Consider the following 17795-nt stretch of genomic DNA (forward strand, 5'->3'; position numbering starts at 1 on the left):
CTTATCCCAGGTCCAAACCTCGTGTATGTTGAAGGTTTGATCTTGATTGGTCAGATGGTTCAGAAGTTATTAAATTTTATTTATTTTATATATATATTTCCCACTTCTCTTCCCTTTCCTAAGTTGCACCGTCAAACTAGAATGATTTAAGCCATCACAGGCCCGAACCTCATTTATGTTGAAAATTTGATTAGTAGTTTAAGAGTTATTAAGTCACAAACCTAGTCACTTTAATTATTTTGAGCTATTTATTGCTTTTCCATTATTATTATTATTATTATTATTATTATTATTATTATTATTATTATTATTATTATTAATAATAATAATAATAATAATAATAATAATAATAATAATAATAATAATAATAATAATAATAATAATAGCAGTAGTAGTAGTACTTGTTGTTGTTGTTGTTGTTGATGATGATATTTCTGATGTTATTAATGTTGTATTTGTTTTCAGCTGATTGTTTTCCTTTTTTTCTTTTCGTTTCTTGTAATTGTTATTTTTATTCCTTAACTTTTCTTATTTTCTTCTTCCTGGCGCTTATTTTAATCCGTTAATATATTTCCTATATACTTGTTTTATGATACAGCATTTTTATCAGACATAAAACTAAAGGTGAATTCACATACTTTGTTTGAATTATTGAGTTGAAGAACAGTAAAAGTCCAAAATAGGCCAAAATACATAATGTCAAAAATAATTGTTTTATGTATAAAGAAACGCATTCGTGTAGATTGGTATAATAGTCTTCAACGTATTATGTAATTTAAGAATGAATTCCATGTGTCGTACAACATACTTATCTTATTGAAACATTCACGAAATACGATTTTGAACTTGTATTGTTCTTCAACTTAATAATTCATTTTGAGGGAATGTTACACCAGTAATAAGGATTATAGTAAATCGTAGTTTGCACAAGAATCACATATGATAACCTCAGGAGTCTATAGAAGGATTACAATAAATAATATGGAAACATTGAATCATAAACTGAACCTTGATTGTGCACGAAAGTTTGAGGAAACTGGTGAAGTAATTGAAGCACTTGTTAATATCTTTATTGACGTAACGTGTGAATTTTCTCACGAATGGAACGTGGTTTTAAGTAAATTCTTAAGCGAAGAAACGAGAATAAAAATTCAGATGGGAAGATACAAACAAATCGTTAGTACGAAAATAACTTAAATAACTTTCTAGCTGAGAATATGTAAGTAGTTTTTTTTTATTTATTTCTGATAGTAAAACATCTGTTATTTACATATTACTTTTCTACATATGTCACTCTTAATCTATGTCAATTTACATTCAATAGATATGAATAGAATGTTGTCAAAAGAAAAAAAATATTTTATAGATATACGTAATCTGTGTACTAAAAGTGATATTGGATCCAGAGCAAGATGAGTGCTTTAGGTGCAAATATATACCAGTCTTCTATGTGGAAAGTAAAATCAAATATGAAATGTAAAAATCATATGTTTCTAAGATAGGCAAAATCCAGCAGAATGCATAATGGGGAACGCATATCACATCTATTTCCAAAAAGGAACACAGGAATTGATTTTAGAAGAAGTTCATAGCTTTCTGGTAGTAAAAGCTCAGTATGGGGATAAATTATTTTAACATTTCTAAATCAGTCTTAAAATAATACTAAATTCACAGAAACATCGAAAGTTCAAGAAAGCTGGGGCTCCAGAGTCCCAAGACTATTTATGGTAGGAGGATAGATAGTATTTGATGAAGCATACAATGTCAAACATGTTTTACCATATTATATAATATTAATGAAATGGACTCTCATTTTTGTCTGACGGGGTGGATATATTTATTTATATAGTGCATCAACAGTTAACTTACCAAATGTTAACCAACTTTCATATGATACTTTTAGCTGCTTCGACGCAGTAGGAAAATGTTAAAGTGGACCCTAACTCAGTTTCTCTTTAATGTTTCTAAATGGCTTTAATACTAACTAACTAACTCTATTACCTATGAAACCCGCAAGTTCAATGCCGCGTTCACGAAAGCTCTCTACTTTAATATTGTCCTCTCATCTGCACCTAGATCTTCCTAATGGTCGTTTTCCGATTCGTCCTCCAGTTAAGACTTTGAAAGCGTTTCCACTTTGTTCCATCCTAGCTACATTACCTGGCCACCTAAGCCTCCTAAACTTGATGACCCTAACAACGTTTGGTAAACCGTATAAATTATGTACTTCCTTGCTATGAAGTTTCGCCATTCCCGTTCCTCTTGGGTCCGAATATTCGTTTCAGGATCTTGTTGTCAAATACTTTCAGTCTATGTTATTCCCTCAGAGTAAGCGTCCATGTTTCGTAATCATACAGAACAACAAACATGACTATCGTTTCATATATATTTAAGTTTCAAATTCATCGACAGAATTCGTGACGAAAAGAGATTTTGAACTGAATAATAACACGAATTCCTTGCTTTTAGTCGACATTTAACTTCTTCGTAAATACGATTTTCGTCTGTTAATATTGATCCTAGATAATTGAAAGTATCCACTTTATCTAAAGTATTAATTAATATTTTAACGCATCCATAATTTGCCATATTACGGCCAAGACGCACTTAGGCCTACATGTATTTAGATTTCTCTGCATTTACTTCTAAACCCATGTCCCTGCAAGCGTTTAAAGGCCCTGTTACTATCTTTGATTTTCCTAATAGCGTATTCCAGGACAAAGTTGAATAGTAATAGCGACAACGCATCTCCTAGTTTCAGGCCACTCTCGACGTCAAAGCTCGTGGACAAAAAGTTTACTACACGGACTTAACTTTGGGATTTGTTTAAACATACCTTAATTAATCTAATTAGCTTTTTCGGTATTCCAAACTCTGTAAGAACGCTGTACATTTCTCTCCTAACCGAGTCGTAAGCCTTTCTAAAATCAATATATAGTTGATCTACCGGGCTACTGTATTTCCACTTCTTTTCGAGTATTTAGTGAATGATAAATATTTGGTCGATAGTTGATCGATTTCGTCTAAATCCACACTGATAATCTCCAATAATTTCATCTGAGTATGAGGAACACTCACAGAAATATTAATATTGTTAATAATAATAATAATAATAATAATAATAATAATAATAATAATAATAATAATAATAATAATAATAAATTTTCTGTGCAGTGAATACTAGGGTATGGGTTTGATGTATTTTGTTACACAGAATCCAACTACCAAAACCCTAGGACGATTGACCGTGTCAGCATTTTAGGGTGAAAAATTTGAGCGATTTCGGATAGGGAGGACACATGTTTTTCGCCCATAAAACAAAATTGACTCGAGCAATTGTCTTGGGTTTTCGAAAGTTGGATTGGGTGTAGGAAAATACATCAAATCCATACTCTGAGGTCCGCAGGACAGAACTTTTTTTTTTTTTTTAAGCTCCTTCGTTGCTAAGTAGTTGCGCCTGAGTTTTCGTAGACGCAACACGTCCTGTGTTGCTCGTGCTTTGGTGCTGATTCTGCCAGTGGTGATAGTATTTGTGTGTGTGTGCGAGTTTTTGCTGTGCATTTTGGACTTTAGCAGAGTGAGTTTACCACTTGATTTGGGTAATTTCTCCCCGTTTTTTGTAAGTGCAGTGCAAGATTACGACTGAATACGATGGCCAATATTAGGCTTAACACACTTCGCATCAGTTTTCAGAGTGTCCCCAAATTTCCCAATTCGATTTCGCTCCACGAGTGGATACGAACTTTTGAACTTGCACAAGATGCAGTATTAAGTATCGAACTTGACTTTCCACGTAAACTTTTATATATCAAATTAATTACTCATCAGCTATTTGAACACATCATTAATAAATTTGACAATAAAGTGACGTATGTATATGCAAAAGGTACTTACAACCTAAAATGCCTATATTAGCATTTCAGACAGCCAGGGTCGGATCCAGGATTTTCTGAGGGGGGTGCACCAGTAACTACCAGTACATTTGAATTGAATTGGAGTTTTTAAAATACCTTTAGGCGTCTGTGGTGTGAACGAGAAGATGTTCTGGAAATGCTGTGTCTGTTCTCGGTGAATACTTTTCTTTCAACTTTTAGGAAATTGACTTAAACTATCGCTTTTGCAAAACTTTTCTTTGTTTTAAGTCCAAACGGAAACATGACAGCAGAAATTTTCTGAAAGTGTTGGTATTTTCACTGCTAGCTTCAGGGACGTAGCTAGGGAGGGGCACGGGGGGCACCGGCATCCCAAATCTTGGTTTGGCCCCCTCAAATATTTATTTAAAATTATGTTACAAATTGTTTTTATCCGACAATAAATGAAAAAAAATATCCATAGTAAACTGAAATTATTCGTACTTCGAAGAAAAGGTTATTTTTTAAACCAATTTATAGGCTATTTCTTAAACATTAAGTGAACGGTAATGTGAGTATAAGATCAGTAACTTTGGGGCTGGGATTCGTCATTTTTAACATTGCTAGGTTCTTCCAGCCCATAGTGATTCCAGCCTTATAGTCGCCTTGAGGTACCAAGGCCTAAAAATCTATGCGAATGCACTTTTTATAATCGACTAATAGGTAAAGGGTCCAAATGGATGAATTGAGATGCAGGATGAAACATAGTGCACCTGATGGAGTATGTGAAAATATTTTTATGTGCAAAATTATAGCGGTTGAGCGCTATAAGGAACGGAGTGGGAGGGAGTCAAATTCGGTGGGAGAAGGGCTATGCTATGTTATAGAAATATATCAAATAAACTGTTGAATCGTAAAAATAGTGAAAGATAGACAATTGAAACAGTAGTAGTTTCATATATTGACAAGATAAAAATGGGCAAAGTAGATCAGGAACCTCCGCGCTATTTTGAAAGCCGTCATTTTGAAATATTTGATATTTTTTTGAAATGGAAAGGTACTCACGTAATATATCAATTAGGGCCAACATGTTCTTAAACAGTCAATCATGAACTTTAGTGATCGTTATCTATACTTATTTGGAAAATTTAGGACCATCTTTATAGTTATTTACGAAAATTTAGGAGAATGATGACAACATTGTGAACGAGTTTGTCACAAAATTCTGCAAGGAAAATATATCTATGATTGGTTGCATTCAAGCATGACATCCTAAAACAAAACTGTTCTTGATGAATGAAGCAATGTAAGAATTTTCTACGTAATTCGAAATAGAATTTCCTGAATATGAATTCGTTATTGTAAAAATTACGTAGAATCTCTTATGGAGAAAGAAATTACAAATATCTCGGACCTGCGAGCTGTTCTGCCCAAGGCAATTTTCCTCCAAATTACGAATTTGCTGGAAATAGTCTTGACGCTACCTGTGTTATCAGCTTCTTGTGAGTATTCTTTCAGCGTGCATATGACTCTCAAATTCAGTGGCATATTTACGATTTTGTTTCGGGGGCTTTGCTAAGTTTAGTCCTGGAAATAACGAAAATTCTGCAAGATATGTCATTTACTTTAATATAGAAAATAAAATTTCGAGGGTAGGGCTTAAGCCCAGAGCTCCCCTAAATACGCCAATGATCAAATCATATCTTCGTTGTAAGTCTGGTCAGGACAGAACATAAGCATTAGCCGCACTTGAAATAGAACAAGAGATAGCCTCTAAGCTGGAAGAAGATAAAATTATTGACATAGGCCTATTCAGAAAGTCGTCGCAGATGCGCTACAGTTTGTGTCCAGCAAGTAATTTGTAAATGCAATGTGGCAGAATCTTGTCAGATGGATGCAAGAACAGCATAAAAAGTGGTGTTCCATAAAAAGTGTAATATTAGACCAATATTTTACAAATTATTATTTTGTATGTACTTCGTTGATTAGATTTTTTATGCTTACGCACGTACAGGTATTGTAGGCCTCTTTAATATTCATATGTTTGAGATGCACGTAAGAAGTTAACAATAAAAATGAATATGAAGGAACTCAAGATCTTTAATAAATGCTATAGTTTGTTAATGCTTATTAAATTTACACGATAGTCAGTTGAAATTATATTGAAGTTTATTAGTCTAGTATAGGCTATAATGTTTCTTTAACTATGTAGAATATTACATTTTAACGCAAAGTCTTGAGTCTTGCATAAGTCTCGCAAGTCTCGCAAGTATTCGTAAGTCCTGAGAACTTGCGTGTTCAGTTTAGATAACTTCATGGAAGTAATGTCACGTTTTTAGGGTAGTTAAAGTGTTACCTGTTACCTTTTACTTACTATATTATTTGTAACTATTTATCAAGCTACAAAGTATATAAAGGTACAAGGCAAAAATGTACAGTATATACAGGGTGTTTCAAAACAACACCGACAACGTTTGGGAGGTGAATCCTGACACCAAGATAAGACAAAAAGTATAGACCAACCTGGGTGCACAAATGCTTCCTTTTGCAGCTATAGGCTGCCGAAAATAAATTTTGAAGGTCCATAGTTCAAAAACTATGCGACCTACCGTAGTCGGTTCAAGACTTCACTTATTAACTAGTATGTGCCCTTACCATGTGACAGTTGCATCATCACCATTTTTATTTAATTTTTAAATAAATCTTTTTAATTCAATTTTGCATATAATTATGAACAACGTTAGTGAATATCATTTTCATTTTCATTTTTGTGTGTTCAAAAAGCAAAGAACATTCTTTATTTTCCTTCACTGTCCGAGAGTAAGATGTTTTCTTTTTTATTCTGTATACCCGTTGTTGCGGCGAAGACATTACACGACCTTTCTTTTGTCTCTTAATACCTTCGCTGTCCAATCCACGCGTAGAGGGCCACACATACAGAAGACTCTCCGTGAGCACAAAGAAGGAAAACAAAACAGCTTTTAGCATATTTTTGCGAAACAAAAGAAAAATAGTAAAGACTGCACAAATTGAATAGAATCCAAGTGGAAAATAATCTCTGTGAATTGGTCAAAATCACATCCTAGACCAAATGTCGCTACGCAGAACCAAGATAAAATTTTAACACAGAACTGTAAGATGGTCCAAAACCACGCACGAGACGAAGAGACGCCAAATCAACCCCTATAAAAAATTTCTATATAACATGTCAAATTTGAAAAAATCACGTACGGTGGAGAGAAGACGCTCAAACACCGTATATTGGCGGAGATAAATAATATCAAATTTAGGACACTAAAATAATTTAACGAATGAGAGAACAGAGAGGAAATCGAAGACGCCGTTAGAGGCGTACCCAAAAAGATCGACAGGTTAAAAATTCAAAACTTCAAGTCAGTCGTAATCAAGTTCATCACCCGGAACCATCATATCACCAAAACACAAAAACACACCCGGAACTCACACACACACTACATTGATAGACAAAAGTTAATCAACCGAGAATAATGTGCAGCTAAACTCACCGACGCCTAGTGTGCGAACTTGTAACTTTGCTAATGCACAATAACTAACACATAGATCTTCATCAAATATATATATGTATATATATATAAACTTTAACGCTGCTAATATATATATCGTGAAACGCTTACAGACATTTCTTTTTGATTGACAGAATTTCGCGCTTATAAACATATTCACGAGCAATTACAGACAATTAGCGATAACGGATGGCCTACATACTCACCGAAAGCACTTAGACTAGCTTTAATAATACATAATCAGTTTGAAGTACTACTACTTAAAAACAATCAATTCAATTATTCCGTGTAACACTACACTTCTGACACAAAGAGTGATGTTGGTGCAGTGTGGCGTTTAAAAGTGCTGTTAAGATAAAAAGTGCATCATATCTGAAATGGACAAACAGAAGCCCAACTTTGATGGACCAGGAGACGCCCAAGAGCGACGCCCCCTCCAGTTTAAGAGGAGGACGCAGCAGGAGTCTAAGGAAATAACTCCGGATCCAGGACACTTCTCGTGGAAGAAGGAAGCCAAGAAATTCAGGGACATCTGTGTGCGTGTGTGTGGTCAGCTCTGTGGCGACGACGAAAGTGGTGAGACCAGTGTGGACGGCAAAAGGTATAACCCATTCAAATTATTTTTTTATTGATGCTAAAAGGGAAATTTTCGGCATTGAATAAAATGCAAGACGTTCGCAGTATAAAAGTTAAAGTCGGAACCATTTGAAAACTTTAAACGCATTTTCATCGCGTGGAGAATAGATTTTCCAATTCGAACTATAATTACTAAACATTAAAACTCTTTCTTTCTTTCTTATTCTTCTTATTTTTCTTTTTTTTTTTTTTGAGCAAGGGTTATTGAAAGTAGAGAGACACTTTTACAATGGTACTCATATATATTCTGTGACATAAGTGACCATGTCGTTTTTGTTAAAGAGATAGTAGTTCATGTAATTATTCTATTCATCACTTAGGATTTATAAATAATCTATAAAGAAAGTTAAATTTAATGTAAATCAAATAACAGGTTGTAGACCTTTAACGACTCGAACTGTGGACTTTGTCATGAAAGAAGTATTTACCTTACCATATTGAAGTTTGTATGAAGCGAAAGTGCATCATCTGCGCTAGGGACATGCAATATTCGAAATTTAAGATAATTTAAAACAAGGCGTGATATGTATTCCTAGAAAATATATTCAAGACATTGCTCCAATTGTCCAAAGATTATTTTGTTTGTAAGGTTATTTTGCATAGAAGTTAACGGATTAAATGAATCTATTTCGATTTATATGCTAGTAAGACTCTAATATATAACACCGCAATGACTCAGCAGAAGTATGTTATGTAAGAGAGTTAAAAGATTAATTATTGATTATAATATATGCGACTAGTCTCACAATTAATCATTTTCTTGGTTAAAAATACGGAATCCGTAAATAAAGCGGAACCGACAATATTTCAGTCAGGTAGAATACAGATGGAAAAACACGAAGTAGGCTAAGTAAAGCCGTAAATATTACATCATTCTGATCCTCTAAACAATAAGCGATCAGAAGTCTATGCGCATAGACTTTGCAAATAGATGAAAGTATACGGCCATATACCGATCTTATTTATGATACAGAGAGAAAATCACTAAAACTCGATACATTTATGTTAAAATCTCAAGAAACGTCTGTGCATTTACTATTAATATTCATATATTATTTGATTTTTTATGTATGTATGCAGGTCTTTATTTATGATTTTTATATATATCTATATATGTTTGTGTCTGTTGATTTTCTACTTGTGTATGTATATAGTTTTTATGCATAATCAAATAGTAATGCTACGCTCATTGATTTTATGTATATAATGGTGTATTCTTCTTAGTTAGGTCAATGTCGAATTTCATATCTAGTGTACTTATACCCTATTCTCAGTCAATAATTTCAATAATTAGAAATGGTTAGCAGCCAGGCATTAGGTTTACTTAACTCCTTTAAATCATTCTATGTTTCTTTCATACTTCTCACGAATCTCAAATTAGTCATGGCTTGTTTTTCGACTTATTTTCGATTTATTTCGATTTACTAATACTTATTTCCACCTACTTCTACTTGACTCAACTTATTTTAAATCATCCCAATATTTAGTTTTCACCCAAGATGTAGGTAGTTATATATTCAAATTCCGTCAAGCAATACAATATCTTAATTTCGTAATCTTGGAAAGGTCATAATCAGAACATATCAGCTGATTAACGTAAACTATATGCTTAGCATAGATAAAGAATGCAAAATTGCATCTAGCACAGGTTTTAAACAACAATTCCACATTTTGTTTGTGTGTCTCAGGTTAATTATAACAATCCATTCATTACATAGGTCAAGAAAGAAACCCAGGATGTAATGTACTTGAATTGATTTCTTTTTGTGTTAAGACCTTATGCCTTATTCTTAATATTTGTTGTCATAAAACCCAAAATTCTATGTTAAATTTCGGCCTACTTAACTTTTTTTTTTAAAAAAAAAACATTTTTTGTTGTTGTTTTCGTTTGCTCATTAAAACTTTTATTACATTGTTAACCCCAAATTCGTAACCTTCTTCTTTCATAAACAAGTTGTATCTCTAACCTCAAGTATAACATTAGTTTTCAAAGGATCTGTTAGGCTAATGAGGCAATATAAGCAATTTCTCGATTCTAGTGGGGATTAGACTGATTTTCAGAACTTTCAATTAATTTTTTTGACATTCTAAATATTCGTTTATTTTCTGGTATTATTATTTTTCAGTCCACTTGGAAAGTGAAAGTCAATCTAATTCATCCACAAAAACCAAAGATTAGAACAAAATTCTCTTTCAGCGTTGCAGCATGTGAATCCAGGATACTTATGCGAATAATATCAATTTTCATTTGCTTACACGGTTTTAGAGGAATCTTGTTTCCATAAAGCCCTGGGACAAAGCGGGGAGATAGGATTTCCAAACCGTAAAACCAGTCCTTATCGAGTCACAAACCATTTTTTGTTCGGGGAACGGAGACTTGAACCGTGGTACTCAGGGGATAAATAGCGACAGACGGAATGTGAACCCGAAACCCGCCATCTCAATTTTTTTTTTATTACAAAATCTGGTGCTACAAACGATCACCACCGGGATCTCTCTCTTCATTTTTGAAATTTTACAACCAAATATCCAAGTTTCAGAATCCTGCGATACTTCCACAACAATTTTTATAGAGGGAGTTTGACTACGTGCATATAATCTGAAGTACTCACGAACTACATCTATAAAAATTGTTGTGGAAGTACCACAGGATTCTGAAACTTGGGCATATAGTAGTTCCGAAGTGAAATCTTGACCCGACTACGGTAGCTCCCATAGTGTTGGGCATATATATATATATATATATATATATATATATATATATACAGGGTGGGCCATTTTAATCAATCCACGGAAATATCTGAAAAATGATAAAACATAGAAGAAATTTTTGAAGTACACGTTATATATTGCTAAGGGGGAAAACCAATTCCGCCAAAAGTACCCCTCTTCGCCCCCCGTAAATGGGGGTAACGGGGGGTAACTTTGAAATGTCAAATGGGAACATGGGTCAAGTAATACCTTGTTCGAAAGTTCTTGGAAAACTAAGTAACGCTGTACCAAAATATGTTTCATATTGTGCACCAATTTCAAAATGGCCGCCATGATATAGTTCGGAAACTCCAGTACCGTAGTATGAAAACCATGGAAGGTAAATGAATGGAACAAAATTGAAATACGTAAATATCATAGGGCATATCGAATGATGTAATCCCTCTGATCCCAGTGGCCTCCCTAAAGGGGTCTTGGGGGCTAACTTCAAAATTTCAAATAGTAACATGAGTCGAGTGGTACCTCGTTCGATAAATTTTGCAAAATCAAACATATTGCAGGAGAAAACGATTGAGATGAAATGGCAGTGTTCTCAAAAGGCCGCCGAAACATAGTATCCGTGTCAGAGAAAAGGTTTAGTACCCGTAGTATAAAAGCGATTGGAGATAAATCAACAGAAGAAAAACTGGAGTGGCTAACTGACGTAAGGCACATCGAGAGGTGTTGTCGGGGTGACTCCAAGGGCCAACTGAAAGGTATCGGGGGCCAACTTGAAAATTTCAAATAGCAACTTGAAGCGAGTAACATCACGTTACATTAATAACAAACAGCTTCTGTAAGAAAATTTTCGACATGAGACACCGTTTTCAAAATGATCGCCAAGACATGGTGACTGTGTCTAAGAAGACGTCTAGTGCCCATAGTATGAATACGGTTAGACATAAATGAAAATAACGAAAATTAAATAGGAAAACCACGGAGGCGTTCCAAGGCTCGAGAATAATACAACAGGGATAAAAAATATTAGAGTAAAATTGCCATAATGTATGAGAGAAATCCAAGTCCTGCAAAATAATCTCTCCCAGCGATCTGTATGTGAGTGGGGTGGAAAGTAACAGTGAAAGTTCAAATGAGAACTCTACTTTAATTCGCAAATTAAGGCTACCTTAGGTATGGTGTGGTTGAAACATTTGTGTGTAAGGATGACGCTGTAGTGACTAAAAAAAGATATTTTATTTGAATGGTAACGCATATCTGTATGGCTGAGTATGATTTGATGCGAAAACAGAAGGAACGTTATACGAAAGAAGTTGTCGAACACAAGCAGTTGCTGGAACTTACAAACGTATGAATTTGCTAATCTCCGTCGCACAGAAACTTTTTTGCAATGCGTGCTGGTTATTCAGAAAGCATTTCGGGGATATACGTACACACCGTTTCGTCCCTCAAGCTCACAATATGTAATGAGTGCTAATAGTTAATCAAAATGTAACTGTGGCCATCCGCATTAACTCAGTGCACCAATTCTCTACCCATGAAGTCTGCCTTCCAAACAGCATTGGGTAGGTCAAGCGTACGCCCGAACCGTTGTCCGGTCGGACATTGAAATTTTGAAGTTAGCCCACAACACCCCTTCAGGGAGGCCACTGGGATCAGAGGGATTACATCATTCGATATGCCTTATGATATTTACGAATTTCAATTTTGTTCCATTCATTTACCTTCCATGGTTTTCATACTACGGGTACTGGAGTTTCCGAACTATATCATGGCGGCCATTTTAAAACTGGTGCACAATATGAAACATATTTTGGTACAGCGTTACTTAGTTTTCCAACACCTTTCGAACGAGGTATTACTCGACCCATGTTCCCATTTGACATTTCAAAGTTACTCCCCGTTACCCCCATTTAGGGGGGCGAAGAGGGGTACTTTTGGCGGAATTGGTTTTCCCCCTTAGCAATATATAACGTGTACTTCAAAAATTTCTTCTATGTTTTATCATTTTTCAGATATTTCCGTGGATTGATTAAAATGGCCCACCCTGTATATATAATTTGCAAATATGGCCCCCGCAAACTCAGAACTCTGGCTACGTCCCTGGCTAGCTTCTCACTTTAGGTAATGTATATTTACAACGAAGGGGGGGTACACGTGCACCTTTGTACCCCCCCTAAATCAAGCCCTGCAGACAGCCTTTTCTATAAGGAGTGATCAACTGAAACCCGTTCCGTTCCATGTATTATTGGTATAGTGTGTGGGACGATATTGTTTGTTTAATAGTGTGTAATGGCTAATGTCGTGCACCTTTGTACCCCCCGCTAAATCCAGCCCTGCAGACACCCTTTTCTATAAGGACCGATCAACTGAGACCCGTTCGTTCCATGTATTATTGGTATAGTGTGTAGGAGGATATTGTTTGTTTAATAGTGTGTAAGTGCGTTTGCACACGGCAACGATAATATCGGTGGAAGCGCCGATAATGTCGGCGGTGGAATCGAATTCAATGTATTCAAATCGTAGCTTGCGCACGCCACCGATATTATCGGCCGATCCTCCGACACGCAGATGCTGTCGGCCAAGCCCCCGATACTGTCGGCGGTATCGCCAACACCGATTTTGTCGGGGGCAATGTTTTCTTATGATTGAATGCACCTGCCACCGATAATGTCGGCCGGCCAGCGAGTTAAATGAAGAGAGTGAGTGACAAGGCGCTGTGTATTTTTGTTTCGTTTCTTGTCTTTGGAATTTTGTTGTTTCCATTTTTTCTATTACAATTTTATATTATTATTATTATTATTATTATTATTATTATTATTATTATTATTATTATTATTATTAATATTATTATTATTATTATTATTATTATTATTATTATTATTATTATCTTGTCCTATAAACAACTTCGGAACAGCTTGTTATTTTTTTACAGTCTCTATTTTGGAGTAGCTAATTCCCTTTATTAAATAAATATAAAATGTGGGAAGTCTGAAGAGTAGTGGTTTCCCTCTAAATAGCTATTACCAAAGAGAATATAGGAAATTTAGATAACCAATTTCTTGATAATTTTCCACTCCTTTTATTTTGGTTCTTTCTCTCTCTCTCACACACACACACACACTCTTTGATGGTATATTTTTTAATCTATTAATGCTTTTAAATTTTAATATATTCTGGAAATTAATTTAAGCGTAATTTTCAAAGTTTGATACACTGTGAACATAAGCAAATGGAAAACATCCTGATTATTATTACTTTCTTTTATTTTCATCAAAATTGTGTGCAAGATCACTTTTCCCGGTTCCACTCAATAAGCATTGATTGAATAGAATATTTATTGACAAGTCAAAGTAGAATTATTATTATTTTGAAACGAAACCAGCACAATCAAACACTCTTTTCAAAGCAGCAAGGACAAGTTACTCATTTGGCATTTTCTTGATTGTGATCTCAACAATAGGGATGTGACTTCATGCTTCACTTGTTGCAGATTTTTTCTCTCATTTCCAAAACTATCCCAAATCCCCCCTTTTTAAAAATAATTTGCGGAATGGCAATTGAAAACAAAGACCAAAGCTATGTATCCAAGTTTTCCCTCTCCCCTTTGTACCGGGATCGACCCCCTGATAGAGTTCTGCAGTTTAGCTACAGTGACTGAATGAAAAGGTTGTGTATTATTGCATTAGTATCTTTCTAGTTTTGCTTAGATTTTTAGAGATGGTAGGAATTTTTCCATTCGATATTTTAACCCTTATTGAACTTGTGGAATGTAGACCTTGCAAATGGGATAAGATACCAGACTCTTTCAAGGACAGAATTGAAAAGCAAAATGCATGGCGAAAAGTTTATGCAAGCCTTACCCAGGGTTTTGAGTTCATGGACAAAAGGAAACGAGAAACGACAGGTATGTGTGCAAGAGCGCAATCTGTCTTCAACATTGGGAGGGGGGGGGGGTAAGATCGTTTCCATATTATATATATAGCGATGTTCAAACTATTTCTGTAGTCGAGAAACAATGCTGTGGAGGATCAGGGGAGCAGAGTTGTCTTCAACATTTGGAGACGGACAGATTTGAGGCTTATTCTCAGTGGACATTAATTTCATCTCACTTTCCTTTCTGGCGATCGGACACAATCAAATTTCTCTCCCAAAAAACACATTTCAAATCGGATTATTGAAGGGGGACAATCTTCCCAATTCCAAGATTGGAGGGGACATGTCCCCTTCATCCCCCGGTATTTGCGACAGTGTATGTATGGAGCAATATAAAACAGAATTACTAATTCGAATTTTATCATTTAATCTACTATGACATTAATGTTAATTGCATGGAAAACAAAATAATATACATACAATATGTAACAGTTTTCCAACAAAAATTAAAACTAATATAGTTAATGCACAGCAGCATCAATTCTCATCGAAACAAAAATAATGTGTTTACAGCATCTATTTAAAACGGCACTGTTAAATCTAAACATGTTTAGGCATAAGGGTACTTTTTCTAAGTTTTGTACCGTCCTCCTCATCTCTTCAGAACAGTTTTTGTAGTCCTTGTTTTAAAAAATAATTTTCCCAATTATTATTTTTTTTTATTTGTTTTCATATATGGAGAAGATTTTTTTGTGTGTGTCGCTTACTTCGCTCATCACCGGCAACGATATTGTCGGGGCTTCCACCGATATTGTCGGCGACGTGTGCAAAGTACGCCGACACCGACACCGATATTATCGGGGCTTCCACCGATATTATCGTTGCCGTGTGCAAACGCACTAATGGCTAATGTCCCTGTGTGTTGGTTGATACGTGTTTCCGGTTTGCAGGTATAACGAGTGAAAGATGGCGTTGAAGATCCTCCAATCCGTCCAAACACGACCAGCGTGACGTCATTTAGTTTCTGAGTGCCGAAGGTTGTCAACCAGCTGAAGTGTTCCGGCGTATGAAAGACGTGTATGGTGATGCATGCGTCTTCAAAACAAGTGGTGGACTGGGCCAGAATCTTTCGGAAGGGGCGTGAACAAACCACTGATTATCCCTGTCCTGATCAAGCTCATGTTGTTGTCACAGAATACACGCGTGAAAAGATGAATGCGGCTATAGCTGCGGATAGACGCATTAGTATTTAATCCATAGCGAACGGGTTAAACATGAGTTATAGTACTGCTCAGAAAATTGTGAAAGATCTGGGGTATCTTAAAATGTGCGCGCAGTGGATCCCCAGGGTGTTGAGATGGACGACATTTCTAAGTTAGTGACACAGTGGTACAAGTGTCTTAACGTTCAGGGTAACTTCTGAACAATATTTTTACTGCACAGTAACCGTAGACGCCTCTAGACTGTGCACAAGTTTCCACTCGAAATAAAATTTATTTCATGAAATATGACCACTGAACGGGTTTCAGTTGATCGCTCCTTATACGAATGACAGTTAGGAATCACGCTCTCATAATCACAAACATTACGAACTTTTGATGTAAATATTCGCATATTTGTTGACTACACAAAAGTGATAACACATTTGTCAGCCATATTTTTCATGCGTTTTGCAATTCTTATAAAATACGTGAATAATGAAGTTCATTTATCAAATCAACTTTTACAGCAGCATTTTTCTAAAGACAGAAGACAATTTATTAATTTCATCGTTAGAGATTTTTCGCAGAACATTCCTTTCAATGGCCAAAAACATAAATGATTTCATTATATCATTTGACAAAGGTGAACGCGTATGAGTTTTAATTAATTTAAGATAACTGAATGCTCGCTCACACGATACTTGAGTAACTGAACGATTTATCAAATCTTTCCGTAACCTGTTTGCTTCGAGAGCCCTTTCGTATTAAAGACCCATATCACCTGTGTAATCTATACATTTCCCTAGGATGAATTATTCCATATAACTCACGCATAAATACAATTCAAATTAAATTCATTTTAATGTTGTTATTAGTAGCGTAATTAAGATCGCGTGTCCCTAACCCTCCGCAATATTCGCAAATGGGCTCCCGTAAATATTCGTCAACCTTGTGAGATATAGCGAATTAGAAACCCCATATTACTGTCCCCCTTCCTCTTTATCGACTCGAACTTTTAAAAAAAAAAAAAAAAACTATGCTTGCATCAGTAGCGGAGACTTCCTTCTACACGAGTTTTGAAAACAAGTAATAATAATAATAATAATAATAATAATAATAATAATAATAATAATAATAATAATAATAATAATAATAATAATAATAATAATAATAATAATAATAAAAGCCATAAGTTAAAGAATAAAGATTTGCAAGAAAGAAGTGGTGCGTTTCTATTGGAGTTCACTGTTTCCCGTATATTTATATATACAAAAAAAAAAAAAAAAAGGAAATTGTCCCAATCTAAATACACATAAAGATTTAATATATGTAAAGTTGAACTACTTTAAAGGTTACTGTTGTGGCCGTTTAGCTCCAGATCAAAACTCAGTTGGATAAAGATTATCAATCACTTGAAGGCAGCACGAGTAAATTTGATTCTCCTTGGTAGTTCAAATGTCCGGTATTTGGCTGGTTATTTGAAGGTTAAATATTATTGAAGCTCATAATCTTCACCCTGTACCAAGAAACATGTACAATTACCTAGAAAAAAATACATTTATATTAAGTTGAATTTTAATACATTTGTCTTAATTTGTATTAAATTTAAAATTTCAGTAGTAAACTGTATGATTGTACGACAACTACTAGCAAAATTTTAGGAAACACTTCGTATTGGATAGTGTCTATATAACTATGTAAAAATTACGTTTACTAAAAGTTTTACAAACTATAAGGTGTTTGTTTAGTCATATTTGTTTTATATAATGCAAGCTTTCAACCGATAATATTATTTCTTCCTTTCAGTTATTTCTTTGAGTCAATATGCATTTTGAACCAATGACTAAAGAAAGAGAAGCTTATCTTCTTAAAGAACATGGTGAGGATCCGGAGCAAATGGTTAATGACTTGAATCATATAAAGGATTGGCTGAAGAAGCAACCTCATATGCCAGACGATATTGGTGAATATTACTCTTT

General features: G+C 34.8%; 1 protein-coding gene across 2 annotated transcripts in view; it reads left to right on the forward strand.

Annotated features, from left to right (window-relative positions):
* The window catches only part of LOC145693270 (alpha-tocopherol transfer protein-like), a 151683-nt gene that overhangs the window by 15580 nt on the left and 118308 nt on the right, over positions 1-17795 (forward strand). For both annotated transcript variants that reach the window (XM_081769112.1, XM_081769114.1), the window contains exon 2: positions 17623-17779. In XM_081769112.1, coding sequence (XP_081625238.1) covers positions 17641-17779 — 139 coding nt within the window. In that variant the 5' untranslated portion in view covers positions 17623-17640. The remainder of the gene's footprint in view (positions 1-17622; positions 17780-17795) is intronic.

The sequence above is a fragment of the Thermobia domestica genome, chromosome 8 (genome assembly GCF_964235325.1).
Source record: "Thermobia domestica chromosome 8, izTheDome1.hap1.1, whole genome shotgun sequence".
Classification (NCBI taxonomy): domain Eukaryota; kingdom Metazoa; phylum Arthropoda; class Insecta; order Zygentoma; family Lepismatidae; genus Thermobia; species Thermobia domestica.